The following is a 20307-nucleotide window of genomic DNA, read 5'->3' as shown; positions in this document are numbered from 1 at the left end:
TGCTGATCTGGCTAGAAAATGGTGTGCAACCCACTGTATTACAGAATGTTTGGTCTTGCCTAGGGGCAGTCCTATAAGAGGACAGCATCTATTTCAGCATCTACCAGCTAGGAAATAACTGTGGGTTGGCTATTTGTCCTGCCCCACTTTTCCCACGATAATCCTCGGCCTGGATCTTCCACCTCCTTCCACCCCCTCATGCGACTGTTTCTAGCTGACACAGCCAGCGTGATTAGGCATAGTCAGCGTTCATTTGGGATGAGTCGCACTCCCCCCATCCAACATGGAAACAGTAGCCTAGGGCTACTCCAGAGGCAGTACTGGCAGTGGATAGGGAAGTGGAGCAGGTGATATAGCAAGGAGACGGAAGGAAGAGGCAGAGGTGGGTTTTCTCTAGAACTCACTACCTGTTGGCAGTTGCTGCCGGCTTCAGACAAGTGGCAGATCCACTGTTTGACTCGGCAGGTGCTAGTTGCCATTTTGAAGGGAGGCTGTGCCCAAAAAACTTCAGAACAGTTGTAAATCTTTTGTGTCATGAGCTACTCTTAACCGATACCTGGCATAGTCAGGGCTTTTTTTCAGTGGGAACGCAGTGGAACGGAGTTCCAGCACCTCTTAAAAATGGTCACATGGCCGGTAGCCCCACCCCCTGATCTCCAGGCAGAGGGGAGGTTAGATTGTCCTCCGCACTGCCAAGCCAAGTGGCGCGGAGGGCAGTCTAAAGTCCCCTCTGGAGATCAGGGGCTGGGGCCACTGGCCATGTGACCATTTTCGCCAAGGGTAATTTAAACTTTAAAAAACTCCCCTCTTGTTCCAGCTGACCCAAAGTGATGTCATTGTGCGGTCTTGAGTTCCACCTCCTCTTTTCCCAGAAAAAAAGCCCTGAGTATAAACAGGGCTCATTTCGAGGGGGCAGTTCCGGCAGTTCCCCAAAGAGGTCACATGTCAGGTGGCCCCGCCCACCTGACTCAACCATTTTGGGCCTGTTTCAGCCTGGATTGGGGCCGAAATGGCCTGGATCGGGCCTCTGACAGGTAGTGGATCACTCTCCCACTCAGCAGTGGCCCAATCCTGACCATTTTGGGCCCCTTTTCTGCCATTTTCAGCCCCTTTTTGCCATTTTGGGCATTTCGCCCCTGAATGGCCAGGATTGGGTCCACAACCGCCAGGAGAGGTAATATTGGGGTGTGGCATAAGCAAATCAGTTATGCTAATAACACACTTCTGGTAACACCAAGGGGCATGGCATATGCTAATGAGTTATGCTAATGAGTTCCTCCAGCTCTTTTTCTACAAAATGACCCCTGGGCATAGTTGGTCATTTCCACTGTGTTCCTTTATGACTTCTGTCTTCAAACTCTCTCCTCTTTCTCTTCCTATATCTTTCTCCCTGTTTCTTACATGTCAATCTGAGTATTATTCCTACCAGCTAGTTAACCTTTTGAGGAAACGTCTTATGCTAAAGTTACAAATGCGAGATACCAACAGTGCTAGAACAGTTGCCTCTTGCCCTCCCCACCTGTTTGGGACCTTATTCATTTGGGGGGTTCTGAAGGATTTATTCTTGGAACCCTCACAATGTTAGCAGAAGAGGGTATGTTATTTTCCTTACTGTGGTTTGTGGAGATTGAGAATTGCTGTCAGTCAATGAACAGATGGAGTGGCTGGGTGTGTGTAAGAATAGGTGAAAATCCCTGTGGAAGCCAGAATCTTTGCAAGTCCTTATCTTTCCCCCTTCCCACACAAATGCCATGTCTGGAGCTGGCCTTTAGTAAGATCTGCCGACTCCATGTGTTTGATGATCCTTCTTTCAGTGTGGAATCGGTCCTGTCTGCTTTATTTTGTGAGTTTGTAATGAGCAGCATGCATCTCTTTCCCCACCCTGATGGCTCCATCCGTGGTCTTGCAATAGACGGCGCAGCATAAGAAATCTGCCTCTCACCACGTAACTGGGTTTTTGTTGAACCCATCTTGCTTTTCCCCCCTTCTGTTACGCAATAAACTGTTCTGTTGAGCTCTGTCCCCGTCCCCGTCCCCCACAAGATCAGGGAGCACAGCCCTTTGCTTCCGTCTGACTTTGCGGTTCTGTTGGGTGCGTGTTCCCTTCATTGTGCCAAAAAGAGAGCTTCTCTGTCCTTTTGGGGTCTTCCCTCCCCAACCTCGTTTAGGCCAACCAAGCTGCCTTTTGAGGTTGCATAGGAGAATTTACTTCTAGAATATTGGGTAAACTCCGTTTTCTTCCTCTGCTCCTTCCTTCCACTCCATATAAATTCTATGCAGTGACGTGAATCTTCCATCCAAGACTGCAGGTTGTAGTACTGGTTGCAGAATCGAGCGGTATTCCTTCTTGCTGTTGCTCTCTTCCCCCAAAAGCTCAGCTCTGAAATACGTAGTCAGGCGCTTCGAAGTGTGTGCCGTCTTCCTTTGGAGAGTGACCGTGGCCATTCTGAGCAGCTCCTTGATTAGGGGAGAGAGCTTTTGGAGAATGTGGATCAGCCTCTGAGCGGTTCGTGCCCTGGCATCTTTCATCATAGCCAGCCAAGCCCTGTGTGAAATACTCGTTTCCTCTTTCTGCTGAGCCTAAAATAGCCTTGAACCCCCCCCTCTTGTGCCTTTTCACGACCTGCTCTTCGAGTTCTCAGTGTGCTGCGTTTTCTGTGTGTGTCTGGGTGTGTGACTGTTTAAAGTGAGAAATTCTGTTCCCCCCCACCTGTGTCACTCCTGAATAGCTGGAAGTCCATGAGCTGCAGGTCTTCTTCTCCTAGATTAACTCACCGCACAGAGTCCAGCCTTTTGTCGTTTCCCGGTTTAATCCCTCGCGCTGCTGTTCTCAATCCTTCTCAGTTAAACATAATCTGTGGATTGCATTAGCATATGCTTCCTCCCTCTTCCAGGGTGATTAAAGGGATCAGTAAACCCCGCCTAACCCCTTTCTCTCTCCCTTCCCGAGGCACGGTGTCAGTTCCTGCCCTCCTTGCTCCCTTTTCAGTCAGGTGTGGCTTGCAATTCCACACCGTGAATGGGGGTGGGTGGGTCAAGTAAACTGTGTCTTGGGCCAGTAAATGCATGCCCTTACCATCAGGGCTCAGGTAGTGCTGAAATCCTGGTCAGGAATAATGCCATTATTGCACTAGGTTTTTGCATTTTCTCTTTCCCTCTGTGTAGAACTCAGATTGCAGGCTATGTCTTGCTCCTGTTCCATAGAGAGGTGCTGTGTGTGTGTGTGTGTGTGTGTGTGTGTGTGTGTGTGTGTGTGTGTGTGTGTGTGTGTGTGTGTGTGTTTAATACTTAAATTGGAAACAATATAATAATTGTGGTTGACTTGCTTTGTCCCAGCTGAAGAGACGGGACAGCGTGAGCAGTTCTGCCTTCAGCAGATGCTTTCCCAAAGTTTCAGCCCAGCTCTGCAATAGGCGGTGCAAAGCCCGACATGGATGGGATGCAGTCCAAAGGCTGCTGCGGCAGTGCAGTGTTGAGAGCCCCAGGATATTGCCCTCCTGCTGGGAAATACCAGTCCCAAATCCTAGGCACAATGAATTCAAAAGACTGCAATGCTACCAATTGGCAGAACTGCTGGATGAGGTTTCGGGGGTGGGGGCAGACGCCTGGAGTCTTGGGGCGTCCCGGAAGCAGAGCAGAGTCCAGCGGGGCAGGACCTGGGACAGCTCTCTGTGCGAACTCCCTGCCACAGCGGCAGCCGTCTCAGAGCTGCAATGAGCGTGGCAGTAACAAAGCAGGCCTGTGGTCTTGCTCCAGCCCCGCCCCACTACTTTCCAATCAGCAAGAATTTAAAGCGGCAGACTTGAGCATTTCTTGATGCTGGTCCACTTCGGAGCTTAAGAGGGGAGGGCAGTCTTGGGGACATGAGGAGGCTGAGGAAGTCTGGTTCCTTGTTCAAAGTCTGAACCCTCATCCTGGGCAATCGGGTTCGTGTGCAGAGTGTTCTTCCTCCAGTTGAGCCGCTGGCTGGTTTGGGACCGGGGGGACCCCAGGGCAATATCCTGTCCGCCCAGCTGCACTGCGGGAATGGTTGTCCAAGGCACCTGGAGTTCGGGGCAAGAGGGCATTTGGGTGGGGGGAGCTGTAGGGGGTGAGATGGTGCATAACAAGAGTTTTCTCAAACACTGGTGCCCCCATAGCGTGTGCGCGTGCGCTCTCCCTCTCAGCTCCCAGTCACAGACCACAGAACAGTGTCTTGAGTTTTGCTCTTGTCCATCTCCCTCTAATTCCCACTGTAATCTAGGCAGGCTAGTTCAAAGGTTTTCAATTGATTTCCATCCTAAAAGATCAGGGGGTGAAACGGATGAATAGTGACTTGGGGCTGTAAAGTCTTTTCCAGCAGTCCTTACTAGACCGATTGCTTTTTCAGGCTGTCTACATGATGCCCACGGAAGGGGATGACTCATCGAAAAGTGTTCCTTTAGCGCTGCAGAGGGTGTTCTATGAGCTCCAGCATAGCGACAAGCCTGTGGGAACTAAGAAGCTAACGAAATCTTTTGGGTAAGGGCTGGCAAGATGTCAGCACACACACACACAAACACACACACGCCCTTTTTTTTAAAATGGCCAGCCGCTTTCCTGTCACAAGTTTCAGTGATTTCTCACAGTCGTGCACGTCAGAGGCCTGAAGCGTTGTCGGGGGGGGGGGGAGGGAAGGGGCTTGGTCTCTGCTGCTCCAGAGTGGAACTTGATGGGATTAAGTTACAGGGTGGTTCAGCACTGGGTACCCGCTTGGGGTCTGTGTGCCCTCTCCACCTTGCTGGAGGTTTCCAAGCAGGAGGTTGGCCTCGCCAGTAGTCTCTAAGACCTCCTTCCAACTCTGCTTCTCAAAAATGGATTCTCTAAAGCAATCAGGATTGAAGGGCTTGTGTATGTCGAGGAAATACTCCTGTGGAGTATGGGAGGGGGTCATATATTTTTATCCTTGGCGCACGGTGCACCCTGGCCGTGCCTGTGTGATCATAAAGGTGGTACCCCCCCACCCCCCCATGCCAGTTTGACTGTAGTGAACGTCTTGGGAACTGGCTTTGTCACCTCTTGGCTAAATGGGCGCGAGTCCTGCTTTTCCTATGTCTCTTAGGGAGGGGTCTTGGGTAGACAATCGGATTCTGAAGTGCGTCTCGTTCTGGGCTTTCACTTAGGGATACCCCTTCCTCATGCGTACCCATCCTGGTTTTTGTGCATGGGAACCAAATAGTTCTGATGAATCTCAGGTGTTTCCATTGTGTAAGGGGCAATTGTTTTGTTTCACTTACAGATGGGAAACTTTAGACAGCTTCATGCAACATGATGTTCAGGAACTGTGTCGAGTGGTACGTATTATGGCCTGCAGCTGCCTTCGCTTGATATGCACAGTGAATAGATGACAGGTCTGCACGGGGTTCAGTCCAGCAGAGAGCTGCCCTGCACAAGCCCCGTTTGAAGCAAGAGAGTTTCCTGCTGGGTGGTGCCCTGTCCTCTTAAGTGATGCTCTGCATTCAGTGGAAACCGGACCTCAGCTTTGGAGCCTGTCTTGATGGTTGGTGCCGAACTCTGGAACTGGCACGGTGGCAGGTGTGCAGCTGTGCATGTGTAGAGCGGCGTAGCATCTACACTGTGAAACCGCAGCCAGCTATCCCTCATTGGAGGTTGCAGGACTGGGCTTTCATGTCTACAGAAGTGGTGTCCAGGCAACAGAGTGTGAGCCACCCTCTGCCTCTAGAAAATAGGCACTGTTGAAATAATAGGACGAGCCATGTAGGAAATAATTCACAGCAGGGAGACAGTGCTTAGCAAGTGAAAAATCAGAGTATCATTAGCTTTTCCTGTTAAGTACTGATTCTTTATATGTGATGGTTGAGAAGATGCTGGTCCTCAGCATTTGAAACCTTCATCCAGAATGGGAGGAAAACTTTCTGCTGAATCAAGAAAGTAAAAAGTGGTTCGGTGTGACCTGGGAGCATTCGGGGCTACTGCTAAGGAGGCGGCCAGCCTGGATTGGGGTGGAGGCAGATTAGCTGAACCTTGTAAATAAACGTGGGCTTCTCAAGACACGTCTTTTATTTCCTTTCAGTTGCTTGACAACGTTGAAAATAAAATGAAAGGAACATGCGTAGAAGGCACAATTCCTAAATTATTCAGAGGCAAGATGGTGGTAGGTATTTGGGCTTGGAAGGCTTTGGAGCAGGGGAAGGTTACTACTTTGCTGGTATGCATTTCACATTCCCAAATATCTTTTTTGTTTTGGCAGTCTTATATCCAATGCAAACACGTAGACTATCGGTCTGAACGAATAGAGGATTATTATGATATCCAACTAAGTATAAAGGGAAAGAAAAACAGTAAGTGTCCTCTTTGTAGCACTTCTTGTGCTTCAGGAAAGCCCTTGGCTTTTTTGAGACGTTCAGTGCCTGCAATATCCAGCTGTAACTGCAAGTAATCCTGCTATATAAAAGAGTATGTTCCAGACAACTCACTTCTTACCCTGGTGCACCACCAGGGGGTGCTGCAGCGGAGAGAAGCCCAGGCGGAGGCAGCCAGACTTCCAGAGAGTGCGCTGCGGCGGGAAGCCCAGGTGGGGAGCAGGGGGCAGTGCCCACCCTCCGTCTTCACCCGGCTGGGATCAGGCATGGAGTACATATCAATGCCCAGCTCCCGCCTTCACCCAGCTAGGATCAGGTGTGGAGAAGGTGGCAGTGCCTGCTCCTGCCTTCACCCGGCTGGGACCAGGCACGGAGCAGGTGGCAATGCCCTACCCCCACCTTCACCCGGCTGGGACCAGGCACGGAGCAGGTGGCAATGCCCTACCCCCACCTTCACCCGGCTGGGACCAGGCACGGAGCAGGTGGCAATGCCCTACCCCCACCTTCACCCGGCTGGGATCAGGCGTGGAGAAGGTGGCAATGCCCATCCGCCCACCTTCACCCAACCAGGATCAGGAACAGAGCAGGTGGCAATGCCCGCCCCCTGCCTTCACCCTGCTGGGATCAGGCGTGGAGGTGGCGGCAATGCCTGCTCTCTGCCTTCACCCGGCTGGGACCAGGTACGGAGCAGAGATGGCAATGCCTGCCCCTCGCCTTCACCCAGCTGAAATCAAGAACGGAGCAGGTGGCAATGCTCGCCCCCTGCCAGTTGGGGTCAGGAGCTGAGCACGTGGCAATGCCCACCCTCCTTCACCCGGCCGGGATCAGGAGCAGAGGTGGTGGCAATGGCAGGCCCCACACCTGACCAGGATCAGGTGTGGAGCAGTAGGTGATGCCCTCCTTCACCTTCTGGGATCAGGTGCGTAGCAAGTGGCAGTGTCTGCCCAACGGCTTCACCTGGCACGGATCAGGAGCAGAGGAAGTGGCAATGCCCGCCCCCCCCACCTTCACCCAGCTGGGATCAGGCATGGAGCAGGAGGCAATGCCTGCCCCCTCTTCACCTGGCAAGGATGAGTCATGGAGGAGGAGGCAGTGCCCACCTGCCCACCCTCCCTTTTCTACAGCCCATTGTATTTTTCCCACAACGGGCTTTGTCGCTTTTACAGCTATATATTTACAAGAACAGATCACTTTTTGGAATTATCCCTCCCCCGCTCCCCCAATCACAAACACACAAAAGCCAGGTTCAGTTGGCCATCTAGGGGTTGGCTAGGTTGAATCTGTGCTCCTGTAGTTATTGGCCTGTAAGCCACCACGTGGGGTTGTGGATAAAGGGTTAGACTGGGACCCGGGGAGGCCGAGGTTCAGAATCCCTGCTTAGCTAGGAAGCTTGTTGGGTGACTTTGGGCGAGTCCCTTTCTCTCAGCCCGTCCGACCTCACCGTCTGGTTGTGAGACTAAAAAGGAGGAGCTCCTTGGAAGACGGGTGGGATGGAAATGGGGTTGGTTTTGTGGTGCACCTGGACTTGGTTTTGAGGCGGGAGGTTTGACAGCCCCCCCGCCCCCCGCCCCAGTGTGTGATTCTGTAGCCCTTTTCAGACTGGTAACTGTGGGCCGCAGGTCTCCCTTCTGTGAGAGCAAAGTCCGTGTCTCATTAGAACCGTAACGTATCTGCTTGCTCTCTGACAGAGTTGAACTGCTGTAAACTTTTCTTCTGTTTATCCCTCGTTTCCAGTATTTGAGTCGTTCATTGACTATGTTGCAGTGGAACAGCTGGATGGGGACAACAAGTATGACGCGGGGGAGCATGGCTTGCAGGTACGCCCGGTTTTCATCTGGCTTTATCTCGCCCGGCGTGTGCCGCGGGAGAAGCCTCTGAGGCGGTCCTCGTTGCTCTGAAACGCCTCTCTCATCCCACGTCTGTGGATGAAATAATCTGTGAGCTGCGCTAATGCTGTTTCTCTTCCCCTAAAATGCAGGAAGCCGAGAAGGGAGTAAAGTTCCTAACGTTGCCCCCAGTGTTGCATCTACAACTCATGCGCTTCATGTATGATCCCCAAACTGACCAGAACATCAAGATAAATGACAGGTAAGTCTTGCGTTGCATTGAAAGCCTAGACTGAAATACGAGGGCCATAGGAAATGACAAGGTCAGATTTGTTGCTTCTGGTGTTTTAATTTCTTTTTGAGGGTGGTGGTGATTCTTAAGAAACTGACATGCTTGATTGAATTTCATAGTATGGTTAGTCACTGCACCTGGACGGGGTTGCTGCCGTAGTACAGTAAAGAATGTTCTATGGTGTGCAGCAGCACAAGTGTTGATGCTAGCAGACTGGGACCAGCATATCTACGGGACCGCCTCTCACCCTGTATTTCCTAGAGAGCACTTAGATCAGTGGATAAACATCTCTTGGTGGTCCCCGGCCCCAAAGAGATCCGCCTTGCCTCAACCGGGACGAGGGCCTTCTCAGCCCTGGTTCCTGCCTGGTGGCGGAACTCTTTGTCTGTGGAGATCCAGGCTCAGCAGGACTTGTCATCTTTCCGCCTGGCCTGTGAGACAGAGATGTTCTGCCAGGCTTATGGTGGTTGAGGCGGGTGGGCCGTGGAACCGGCCTCCTGCCGTGAGGGGGCTTACCCCCTCTTCTGTCAACATCTAATAGTTGGCCATCCGGCCCCATGGGTTGCTTTTTGGGTTGTGCAATATGTATGCTGCTGTCTTTTAGAAATTGTTTTATGTATTTATTGATGTTTTTATCTGCTTTTAAAATAATATGTTTACGTATTTTATATATGTTGTATTCCGCTCTGAGCTCCTTCGCAGGAAGAGGGGATTAGAAATATAATAAATAATGATAATAATAAGAGAGAGTTCTCTCTATCTGGAGCACGGCATGCTCAGACTGTAATTCAGTGCTTAAGAGCGCCTGTTTAAGGCTAGAGTGGGCTCCTGGGCTGCCACGATGCGCACATTGCTGTCCGGTGTCAGCTGCAGAGTTTTCTCTCCCCTGCTCCCTTACCCAAATGTTCAGCATCACCCTGCCTGCCTTATGCAGGATCCCACCATGCCTTTGCAGCACTAACAGAGGCTTTGTGCTGCATCTGGAAAAGCTTGGAGGGGATGGGGCTGTAGTCGGAAGCTGGTGCACATCACAGCCACAGAGTGAAAACCACCGTTGCACAATCCCACGTGGCCCTTGCTGTGAATGAATGTTCCCTTGAGGTTGGCTCTTTTCTTTTAAAGGAGCCCTGCCTGATTTGGCACCAAAGGCTCAGAGTGTGCAGAAGGGCACGGGGAGGCCCTTGTCTCTCCATGTATGCGCATAAGCAACAGGTCCCTCCCAGGAGTGGGGCTGGTGAGGTTTCCAGGCTGTGAGTTGAGGAACATTGTTCTGTGGGACACTTCCTGGGGCTGGATCTCTCAGAACTATTCTCCTAGTGGTGACTCTCTCCTCTGGTGGGTGGATCGTTGGAGCAGAGGGAAGCGCTACTGTTAGCAAGGATGGATCTGCGAGGATTCATCCTCGCTCATGGTGGTGCTTTCTACTCAGATTATACAGCTGTGTCATAAGAAGTAGCTCATAGATGCCTTGATAAGGACAGGAACTATATGCTGCTCTCTTGGGTACTGTCTGCTGATGTAGACATGCACCTTCTAGGGAGCTGTGTTTTCTTTCAGAAAAATTTAATCTCTGTGCTCGGCTTTATGTTTGTTTTCCAACTTTTCTGCTACCATACCCTACTGTATCCCTTTCACGGAATGTTCTAACAGTTGTTCATTATTTGTGCTTTGCTCAGTAACTGTCCTAGCTGTTGATTATATTGTATGTTCACTTGCAGTGTGTAATCCAGTTTGGATCTCAGTGAGAGAGGCAGGATGATGATGATGATGACGACGATGATTCTCTTTTTCTGTGTTTGTTCTTGACTGGTTTTGTCTTTAATAAGTAGTAACTGCATGCAACTCTTTCTGTCTTCAAAACTAGGTTTGAATTTCCAGATCAGTTGCCTCTTGATGAGTTTTTACAGAAAACCGACCCTAAAGATGCAGCCAACTACATTCTTCATGCAGTGCTAGTGCACAGTGGAGACAACCACGGTGGACATTACGTTGTTTACTTGAATCCAAAAGGCGACGGGAAAGTGAGTAATGAGGGGGAGCCAGCCCGCGCTTCCCACCGCTTGTTCGGAGCTGGGATGTGCTCTCCTTTTCAAAGCTTGCCAAAACCCCTTTCAATCGAGCAGTTCTGAAACCCAAGTTCAGGGATCCATCAACAAGGTGGACCCGTCAGGGCAGCAGCCCAGCTTTCCCAGTTGTGGAGTCTTCTGGAATCGGTTCTTCTAAAGAGAACTCTCTGGCCAGGATCCCTGGTGGGGTGGGGAAGATCGCTTCCAGCAGCAGCTCCTCATGCCTCTTTCGATCCTGTTCCGGTTTGGCAGAGGGAGGTGCTGATTCTAGGAGAGAGACTGAAAAGTCTTAGGTCTAATTTCTCCCTCAGCTATTTTCTGTTAATGCCTTCATGGCTTTTTCTGCTGAAAGAATTTGTACCTACTGGGATGTTTGCCCCTCTAATCTTGGTCCTTCAGAAAACATCTGTATGCAGTTGGTAGCGTTTAAAATCATACAAGTCAGGAGCGGGGATGCCCATCTTCCGGTGGCAGAGCCAAGGCATCTTGACATGCTTGCCAGCCAGCTCAAGCATAATTGGTCTAGGCTTATCCCAATGTCTTTCAGGCCTCATTTAGCCACCGGTAGGGTCTGTCTCGTTTGAACAAGGTCAGTAATGAAACCCCCCAATTATGCTGATGCATGATAGTGCCAGGGGGGCCTTGTTTTCTCCTCTTTAAATTAAACTTTTTGGCCCTCGTGGCTGCAGAGGATGGGGAAAGTCTCATCTTGGAGTTGTGGACAAAGATACCTGCATTTGATGCAACATGGAACTTGCTTGCAAAAATCTGCATAAAATTTCTGTCTTTAAAGTCTAGTTTTGGTTCCAGCTCTGCCAAAGGTTTTGATGCATTGTTCCCTTTGCAGTGGTGTAAATTCGATGACGACGTTGTATCTAGATGCACGAAAGAAGAAGCTATTGAACATAACTACGGAGGCCACGACGATGACTTGTCTGTACGGCATTGTACGAATGCCTACATGTTGGTTTATATCAGGGAGTCCAAATTAAGTACGTATCCATTTGCTCGGTCCCTTGCAGCTCTAGGCGCTTGTCTTGCAAAATGTAATGCAGGTTTTCACCATGAGCTCCTTTGCAGTTCTAACATAATAGCTGCTTTTGTGTGTTGACATGAAGTGTGAAGTTGGGAGCATGTTACAGGCCTGGTTTATGTACGTGTAAATACAGCGACTTTAAAGAGTGGAATGACACACACAAGAAATACGGTTCTAAAAATATAAAAGAGAGGGCCAGTTTGCCACCACTACCAGAATTCCAACCTCATTAAAAATGCAATTAAAAGGCAATGAGCTCCAAAAGCCCCACAGAAAGGACACAGAGAGTCCAGTAGCACCTTTAAGACTAACCAATTTTATTGTAGCATAAGCTTTCGAGAATCACAGTTCTCTTTGTCAGATGCATGGAGGGCAAAAAGAGAAACTGGTCAGATATAGAGGAGGGGGGGCGGGGTAGATGCAAACATCTCCTTCTGATATGCAGATGCAAACAGCTCCTTCTGATGTGGAGATCAGTTTGCTTCTGTAAAGGTTCAGAGGACTTAGCCGTGTTAGTCTGTAGTAGCAAAATCAAAAAGAGTCCAGCAGCACCTCCAAGACCAACCAATTCCACTGCAGCACAAGCCTTCGAGAACCACAGCTCTCCCCGCCAGATGCATCTGACAAAGAGAACTGTGATCCCCGAAAGCCCATGCCAGGTGCCACTGGACTCCCCCTGACCCCGCCTCTGTAAAGGAAATCAGTTACCTGTGATAATGAGATCTACCCCGCCCCCCCTCTCCTCCTCTATATCTGACCAGTTTCTCTTTTTGCCTTCCATGCATCTGATGAAGAGAACTGTGATTCTCGAAGGCTTGTGCTACAATAAAATTGGTTAGTCTTAAAGGTGCTACTGGACTCTTTTTGATTTTGCTACTACAGACTAACACGGCTAACTCCTCTGGAGAAAGGACACATGCATTCTTGTATGTCCAAAGGACAGTGTAATCTTCAGAAATGATGGCCTGTTCTGGATTGTACAGTGTCCTTCTCCCAAGTCTTTTTTATCAGTTGTAGGATCCAGCTTAGCTGAAGGGGCTTGTTGTCATCAGCAGAGGCCCAGAAAGGGAATCATTTGAATTTGAAAATGAAGAGTCTTGTCTGGATGTTGATAATATTGCCAAACTTGGATGGGGGACGGTTGTTGCCAGGAAAAACCACTTGCTGTTGCTATATATCAGTGTCTTTGTAAGTTTTTTTAAAAAAATAGACACAGATTCTTTTTCAAAAATGTCACCAATGTCTGTGTATGTCCTCTTCCTCCCCTCACTTTCCAGGTGAAGTTCTGCAGCCGGTCACAGATCATGATATTCCTCAGCAGCTAGTAGAACGGTTGCAAGAAGAGAAGAGAATAGAGGCTCAAAAAAGAAAGGAGAGGCAAGAAGCCCACCTCTACATGCAAGTGCAGGTCAGCTGTGAAAAAGAGCAGCCCCTGATCTTTGGATTTTGCTTCCATTCCCTGCCCCCACCCCCATGTATAGAAAACTAGGTCTCTGGTAAAAGCTGTGGTTGCTCACGCTCCTCCCTGTCTTGTGACCCTGAGCGGCCAGGGCAATTCAGTTACTTGTGGGGTGGGGCGGCCACCTCAATGGCTGTTGCCTATCCATCGCTACTTGACACTGCCTGTGCCCCCTGTTTCTGATGCTGAGTTTTCTTAATTATGATCATGCTTGGGGTCCTCTGTTTGTATAGTTGGAGACAGTGAAGAGGCATCTGCACAGCTGTGACACTGAAACCTTAATTGGGGGCGGCAGTCTGGTGCTCAGTGTTGGGACAAAGGGGTAGGTGGGCTGCTTTGGCTCATTCTGGTGTCGTAATGCTGGATCTTACCTGCACAGATGGTAGGCATCTGGCTGCAAGACATGGTTGGGCAAATAATGGCCAAGGACTGTATCCAGGCAAGGGAGTTCTTCATTGAATCTTGAAGCTGCTTTACAGTTGGTCAGGCTCATTGGCTCACCAGACTGCAGCACCAGCCACTGGGCTGGTGCCCCCCAAAATCTGTTTAAGCAGCTAGCAGGCTATTAAGAAGACCAGCAGAATGGGAGAAAGTGCCATATCTGAGTTTCACCCACAGCATCACCAGCTCATCTGAATGTAAATGCAGGCAAAGTTAAAAGGATGTGGGATTACTAGCACAGGAAACGGGAAAAGGGGGCTTCCAATTTGGAGCCTGTGAAAGTGGGCAGAATGATCATAGCCTATGTTAATGTGATTTCAGATAGTAACAGAGGACCAGTTCTGTGGCCACCAGGGCAATGACATGTACGATGAAGAGAAAGTGAAATACACTGTGTTCAAGGTGCTGAAGAACTCAACACTTGCAGAATTTGTTCAAAACCTTTCTCAGACCATGGTAAGCCTTCAGGGAGGTCTTGCCGTTTCTTCTACAATTGCTTGGCATTGTCCGGATAAGGGATGGGCAGGTGTTCGGCAGTACTTTAACACCCAGCTGATTTTTCCGATATTATTCTTCTGTGCAGGGGTTTCCACAAGATCAGATTCGGTTGTGGCCGATGCAAGCCCGAAGTAACGGAACAAAACGACCAGCCATGTTAGATAACGAAGCAGATGGCAATAAAACTGTAAATATGAGGGAGGGTGGGGAGAATTACAAGCTTTAATGTAACGCTTACACTTTCTACAGGGAAGGTGTGCCTGTGGAATGTGAGGTTCCATTTTAGAGGGTTAGATAAGTGGCCCGTCTTGTGCAGGCCAAACCATAATTTGTCATGCAAAGTTCAACCGTGTTAGCACGGTTGAAGGGCTGGAAAAGCCAGTTGTGATTTGCAAGCTAGCCAGCAGTGATTTCCTTAGAAGTCCCAGTTGTATAAAATATTAAACAGGCCTTCGGTTTAATGTTAAGATGTCTGAGTTAACACTGCTCAAAGACTTTTGCTCCCTGCCTGCCACTAACTTAGAACTGCATGAGGAGTCGAGGAGAACCAAATGCGTTCTTTTGATTGTCATTTCCATGTCAGTGGAGCAGGTGGGCCAGCTATATATAAAGCCAATCTACTTGGAATTGTCAGAACATCACAGAATAACTTGTATGTATTCTCTTTCTCGCTGCCTCTCGTTTCCTTAACGATGCAGATGATTGAGCTTAGTGACAACGAAAATCCATGGACGATATTCCTGGAAACGGTAGACCCGGAAATGGCTGCTACAGGGGCAACTTTACCCAAGTTTGATAAAGACCGTAAGTATAGTCGGAGAATCCTAGAGTTGGGTCTTTTAGAGGCCTTCTAGACCAACGCTGCACAGTGCAGGAAATCCAAGGCAAGGAAATACTCCTAATAGCTTTCCAGCCTCTGCTTGAAAACCCCTCCCAGATAATTGGTCCCATTTTCAAACTTCTCTCATCTTTAGGAAGTTTTCTCCTGAAGTTTGACTGAAATCTCTCCTGCTGTAACTTAACAGGCTTTGCCCTTTTCCAGGGGGCAGCCTTGCAGGTGTTTGAATTGTGTGACCGTTCCTCTGCACGGCCGTATCTCCTTTGGGCTGGCCATAATCCCTTCCTTCTCCTCTAGGGCTTCTTGTTCCAACCCTGCCAACCACGGTCCATCCTCTGTTCCGTTTTGATCATGTCCCTCCTTCAGGTTTGGTGCTCAGAACTGGGTAGACGACACCAGATGAAGTCTTAACTGGTGCAGAATGTAAAGACATTAGCCTAGATCTTAAGAACCCCTCAACTAAATCTGCATACTCAAGGGAAAGCTTTAGACTTTGATGTGTCAAATGGTGTTCCCTGTTGGCATGTGGCAGAAACAAAGAGGAGTTTTTAAAGTAGTTGGCAACGTGAAAATCAGTTTTCACTGGCTATGTCCAAGCCCTTTGGACCTTGGCCGTTGGGTGATGCTCTAGTTGACCATCTTACTTGGGACACAAATAATGCAAGCTTTTGAACTGGATCAGTAGTTGCCACTGAGAGACTGACTGCACGGCAGTTGTTGTAAAATGTACATATTAATACTTGTTTCAGATTGATAAGGAGTCTTAATTGCAACACCTTGAATAGTTAATATTTAAATCCTGTTCTTGAACTTGTTAGCAGCTACATAATGCATGCTTCATAGCATTTTCAATTTTAGCCTCCACAGGACCAATCTTCCTTGAGCTCAAAAGGAAATACCCTTTTGCTGTAAGCAAACTTTTTTTTATTTCTAAATTTGTAGATGATGTAATGTTGTTCCTGAAGATGTATGATCCAAAGACACGGAGTTTGAATTACTGTGGACATATCTACACACCAATATCCTGTAAAATACGTAAGTGATTGAATGGCACTACTCAACTTGTATGTCTGCAGGTACAAAAATAATACACACCATGACTCAGCTCTCAGATAAAGCCTAGGAGCATCCCTAGGTCTATTTTAGCATTGGCTGGTAATGGTTGATTTATTGTGTTGGACCTGTGACAATGGGGGCCGGAAGAATTTGCATGCAAGAAGCCAGAGGGTAAAAATCCATGATCCTGCAACCCACTTGCGTTTCTTAAATTTTCATTTACCTTTATATGATTCCCCCCCCCTTCCCTGGGGCAGGATTTCATCCTATTTGAACTCAGATGGTTGCATACAGTTGCCTTGTTTCGTTTGGTCTTCCGTAGAAAACAGGTGGAGAAGGGTTTCCAAAAACTGGAAGCTTTGACACTGATGTGCATAATAGGAATGTGTTTTTGGAAAGCAAGCAAAAGCGTTAATATGCCTCTTTTCTTCCAAAAGGTGACTTGCTGCCAGTTATGTGTGAAAGAGCAGGATTTCCCCAAGAATGTAATCTTATCCTCTATGAGGTTTGGATCATCTCTTATTTCTCAAACAAAGATAGTTTTCCTGAAGGCAGTTGGTACTGAGTGATGTGAAATGCTGAATCCACTAAAGAAAAGGAGTTGCAAAACTCCATGACTGCTAGGCGTACGGAGGGAGACCTCCAATTCAGAGCACTTTGAATTCAGATTCCTGCACAGGTGTGCCTTTTCATATCTGCTGTAAGAAGGATGGGAAACTCGTTTCTGAGAAATAGATTGCCCCCAAAGAATGACTGATCTCTCTCAGAACTGACTGTCACAACAGAGACGTAATGGGTGCAATTCAGAGAGCTCTGGATTATGGACTGAAAAGACATTTAGGTGCATTCAGAGCCCTCCCGTGGAGAAATAGGTTCCAAGATCGGGTTCTGTATCAATCTGTATTCTGTGTCCTGCAGCACATGGAAAACTTGCAGACAGGCTTTAGTGTCCATGGAAAGAGTTCTGGCACACCGCAGCCCAAGCCAGGATTATATTTGTTAGTCTTGATTATGCCTCCAGGACTCTTTCCCTTCCTTTTGTAACGGGGGGGGGGGGGGGGGTTGGTTGCGGGTGGGGACGTTGCTGCAGTCAGATTTGCGTGGCTGTGGCTGTGACAGACCTCCCAGGGACTGTTCGTTATGTGAGCGAAAACAGAATAGAGACATTTTGATGTTGAAAGGTGATGATTTGTGCTTTAATGAGAAGTGCCCGTGATCTGACACCCCTCCGCTTCTGCCTCAGGAAGTTAAACCGAATTTAACGGAGAGAATTCAGGACTATGACGTATCCCTCGACAAAGCTCTGGATGAACTCATGGATGGTGACATCATCGTATTTCAGAAGTGGGTATCAGCAGAGGTCCTGTCACATAAGATCTGGAAGATTAGTTTAGGAACTTCTGTTTTTTTGCATTTGTTGCTGTCAACGTTGACTCGGCTATCGAATAAACTCTTTGTGAGTTTCCCCTAAAACTGTGTAGAAAGGGATTGACTCAAGGTGTTCTGGGCTTCTGAAAGCTTCTAGTGCACACAGGGCTTACATAGAAAAGTAACAGTGCCTGCTTAGCTGCCTTGGATTATTTCTAAAGATTATACGAAGGGCAACTTATCTACCATCTTTTGCATAAATGGCTGTGATGTTTTCTCATCTTTGCAGAGATGACCCTGAGAACGATAACAGTGAACTTCCCACAGCAAAAGAGTACTTCCGGGACCTATACCACCGAGTCGATGTCATTTTCTGTGATAAAACCATACCCAATGACCCTGGCTTTGTCGTCACGTTGTCCAACAGAATGAATTACTTTCAGGTACCTTCTCCCCTCACAGTCTTCCCAAGGAAATTGAGTGCAAGAGCAACGCAGCCTTCAGGTTGGCAAGTGCTTTTGAAAGTCTGAGAACTGAAAGAGGCCGTGTCACATTCCAGTTCTGGGACATGATTTAAAATAGACATCTTGGGTCCTGGAGCGCTAGTAACCCTCATTTCCCAAGTGTTGCCTGGCATCTTTGCAAGGAACACCAAAACACAGAGCAAAGAAGTGGAGGAGAGAGAACCCTCCCGTGGGAAGTATACTCAGTACAGTATACTTGATTACATAATAAATTCAAGTTTGAAGTGCAAGGTGCACGGGAGGGTTCTCTTCCCCCCACCCCACCCCACTTCTTTGCTCTAATCTTTGCGCAGAACTTCATGTGTGCTTTTAAGGGAAGAATTGATGGATTGAGTGCTGCTTCTTAATGATAATTAGTACTGTTTTTATGTTCCTGCCCCCAGGAAATGTTCAGGACAGGGATTTCTTGAACTCCCCCCCCTCCCCCCAACTTTCCATTTTATCTCGCTGTTTGCAGCTTCTGCGGGATGTGTAAACCTTTCAGATGTAGGTGTATTCTGTTGTTTCTTTGCATCCAGATCTTGGCTCTTCATTACTTTGATAACTGTGCTAATTTTCTATTTATAGGGGAGATTTTGTTTTTAACTGCAGGGGAGGGAACACCCACCTGCAGTCTGAAACGGTATAGCCCATTCATTTTCCTGAATGTATAGTGACTAGATTAAATGAATGTAGACTTCCAGAAGGATAGAATGGATGTATTCTGGACCCCAGGTTATGATGTACTAAATGAAAAGGTGGTGGTTGTCTTCAGAGCAAGTCCTTTTGCAGACAATATCTGCAAATCCTTTGCATTCTGGGCTCCTCCCAAAGTGTGCTGAACCACTTACATTCCCCCAAAATGCTTTTTATTCTGAGTTCATTTTTAAATGTTTGTTTCCTAGGTTGCAAAGACAGTTGCCCAGCGGCTTAATACGGACCCAATGCTACTGCAGTTCTTCAAGTCTCAAGGGTAAGAGGTATTCATGTGAACAGACCTCCCTTTATATTTGTTGGTGCTTCCAAAGTACGTTTATTCTAATCGCAGCCCAAACATAGCCTTGGTGTTAGCCCTGAATGAGGAGTTTAATTCTGGGGCCCCATGCTAGCAGTTACCAGCATTTGACATATGAGAACCCTGATCTTTAATGCTTGTATGGCACTGGCTGCCAAGTTTTTGGGGAGACTAGGGCAAAGCAGGGTTATGTTAACAGGTGACAGTTTCTCTAATCTAAATGCAACAGAAAAGGATAATGGGTGGTACAGCCTCATCTTCCTTACATCCTACAATATGTCAGTCCCCCTCCCTCTGGTTAGGACCAATTCAGGACCTACGCAATAGTGACCAGATTCAGGAAGCTGTTGGCAGGTTAGTAGTAAGGTTAGTTGTTGCCCAGCATGAAAGGTCTCAAGTCGCCTTAGCACATAACAAGGCAAGCTATAGCCCCTCTACTGTGCACAAGCCAGCAGTTATGGTGTTGGTTTCTAGTGCAAGTTGGAACTCTGAGGTCCTCTGTAAGGCAGAGGGCAGAGTTTGAAGAAGTCTGTGCAGAGCCTTCAGCTCTTGATTTCTAACCATCTCTTCGTATTCAATGACCTCCCACACTGGCCAGAGGTAATGCACCATTCTGTAGCCATATATATATAAGATGAGTCTCCTGGATTTGCTGTCTGGTTTTAATGCTTTTAATTTAGACTGGCAAGCTCTGCTACTCCTCAAGCTGCCCTGACTTTTTTAAACTTACTGCAAGAAAGAAGTTGGAGAGAGATGGAATGCCGTAGGCTTCCTGCCAACATCAAGTCTTGCAGATTGCGAGCGCTAAACTCAGTCTGCGTTTGAGAGGTAAAGAAGGTGGGAGAGTGAAGCTGTTGAGAGTGAGCTCTTTGTCCTGTTTTTCTTGTTCAGTTATAGAGATGGCCCCGGTAACCCTCTTAGACATAATTATGATGGAACTTTAAGAGATCTTCTGCAGTTCTTCAAGCCTAGACAACCTAAGAAACTTTACTATCAGCAGGTAGGGTTCTTTTTCATTTGTATAGGTAAGAGGATTCTTTCGTTCATCATCAGAAGGACTAAATAGTGTTTTTGTGTTTGTTTTCTCTCTCTCTGTAGCTCAAAATGAAAATCACAGACTTTGAAAACAGGAGAAGTTTTAAGTGCATATGGCTAAACAGCCTGTTTAGGGAAGAGGTAAGAAAGGTGTCTTTGAAATCTTCGATCAGACAGTGAAGGAAGAAGGCCCATCGAAGAGCAGGCTCTCTTCAGTCGAGGTGTTAATCCACAAAAGTTGACTTGCAGATTAAAGTTTGCAAGTTGTTGAGGCAGCCCTTGCAACATACATGCCAGCTTCCGAATCCAAATTCTGACTTCTCTGTCACAGCACAAAACTCAATACCTTGATATTTCCAAGACAAATAATATGAACTAAATGGATTTTTCAAATTATTACCTGGTATCGCAAAATTATGTTTTTCTGCTTGCAGCTCTCTGGGCAATTGCATAATAGCATTTGGCTCTGTCTTTTAGATATGGCAGGGCTGTTTTTTGTTTCCTCTTTTAGTATGGGTAGCATCTCTCGAGGA

General features: G+C 47.9%; 1 protein-coding gene across 1 annotated transcript in view; it reads left to right on the top strand.

The window, feature by feature from the left end:
* The window catches only part of USP7 (ubiquitin specific peptidase 7), a 62963-nt gene that overhangs the window by 32221 nt on the left and 10435 nt on the right, over positions 1-20307 (top strand). The window contains exons 7-25 of the mRNA XM_054992459.1: positions 4370-4500; positions 5258-5312; positions 6053-6133; positions 6230-6320; positions 8076-8158; positions 8320-8429; positions 10324-10480; positions 11373-11517; positions 12839-12969; positions 13783-13917; positions 14045-14146; positions 14658-14763; positions 15740-15832; positions 16291-16358; positions 17097-17197; positions 17511-17664; positions 18630-18697; positions 19631-19739; positions 19838-19915. Coding sequence (XP_054848434.1) covers positions 4370-4500; positions 5258-5312; positions 6053-6133; positions 6230-6320; positions 8076-8158; positions 8320-8429; positions 10324-10480; positions 11373-11517; positions 12839-12969; positions 13783-13917; positions 14045-14146; positions 14658-14763; positions 15740-15832; positions 16291-16358; positions 17097-17197; positions 17511-17664; positions 18630-18697; positions 19631-19739; positions 19838-19915 — 1998 coding nt within the window. The remainder of the gene's footprint in view (positions 1-4369; positions 4501-5257; positions 5313-6052; positions 6134-6229; positions 6321-8075; positions 8159-8319; positions 8430-10323; positions 10481-11372; positions 11518-12838; positions 12970-13782; positions 13918-14044; positions 14147-14657; positions 14764-15739; positions 15833-16290; positions 16359-17096; positions 17198-17510; positions 17665-18629; positions 18698-19630; positions 19740-19837; positions 19916-20307) is intronic.

This window comes from Eublepharis macularius, chromosome 12 (assembly GCF_028583425.1).
Source record: "Eublepharis macularius isolate TG4126 chromosome 12, MPM_Emac_v1.0, whole genome shotgun sequence".
Classification (NCBI taxonomy): domain Eukaryota; kingdom Metazoa; phylum Chordata; class Lepidosauria; order Squamata; family Eublepharidae; genus Eublepharis; species Eublepharis macularius.
This window is presented reverse-complemented; position numbering and strand designations above follow the sequence as displayed.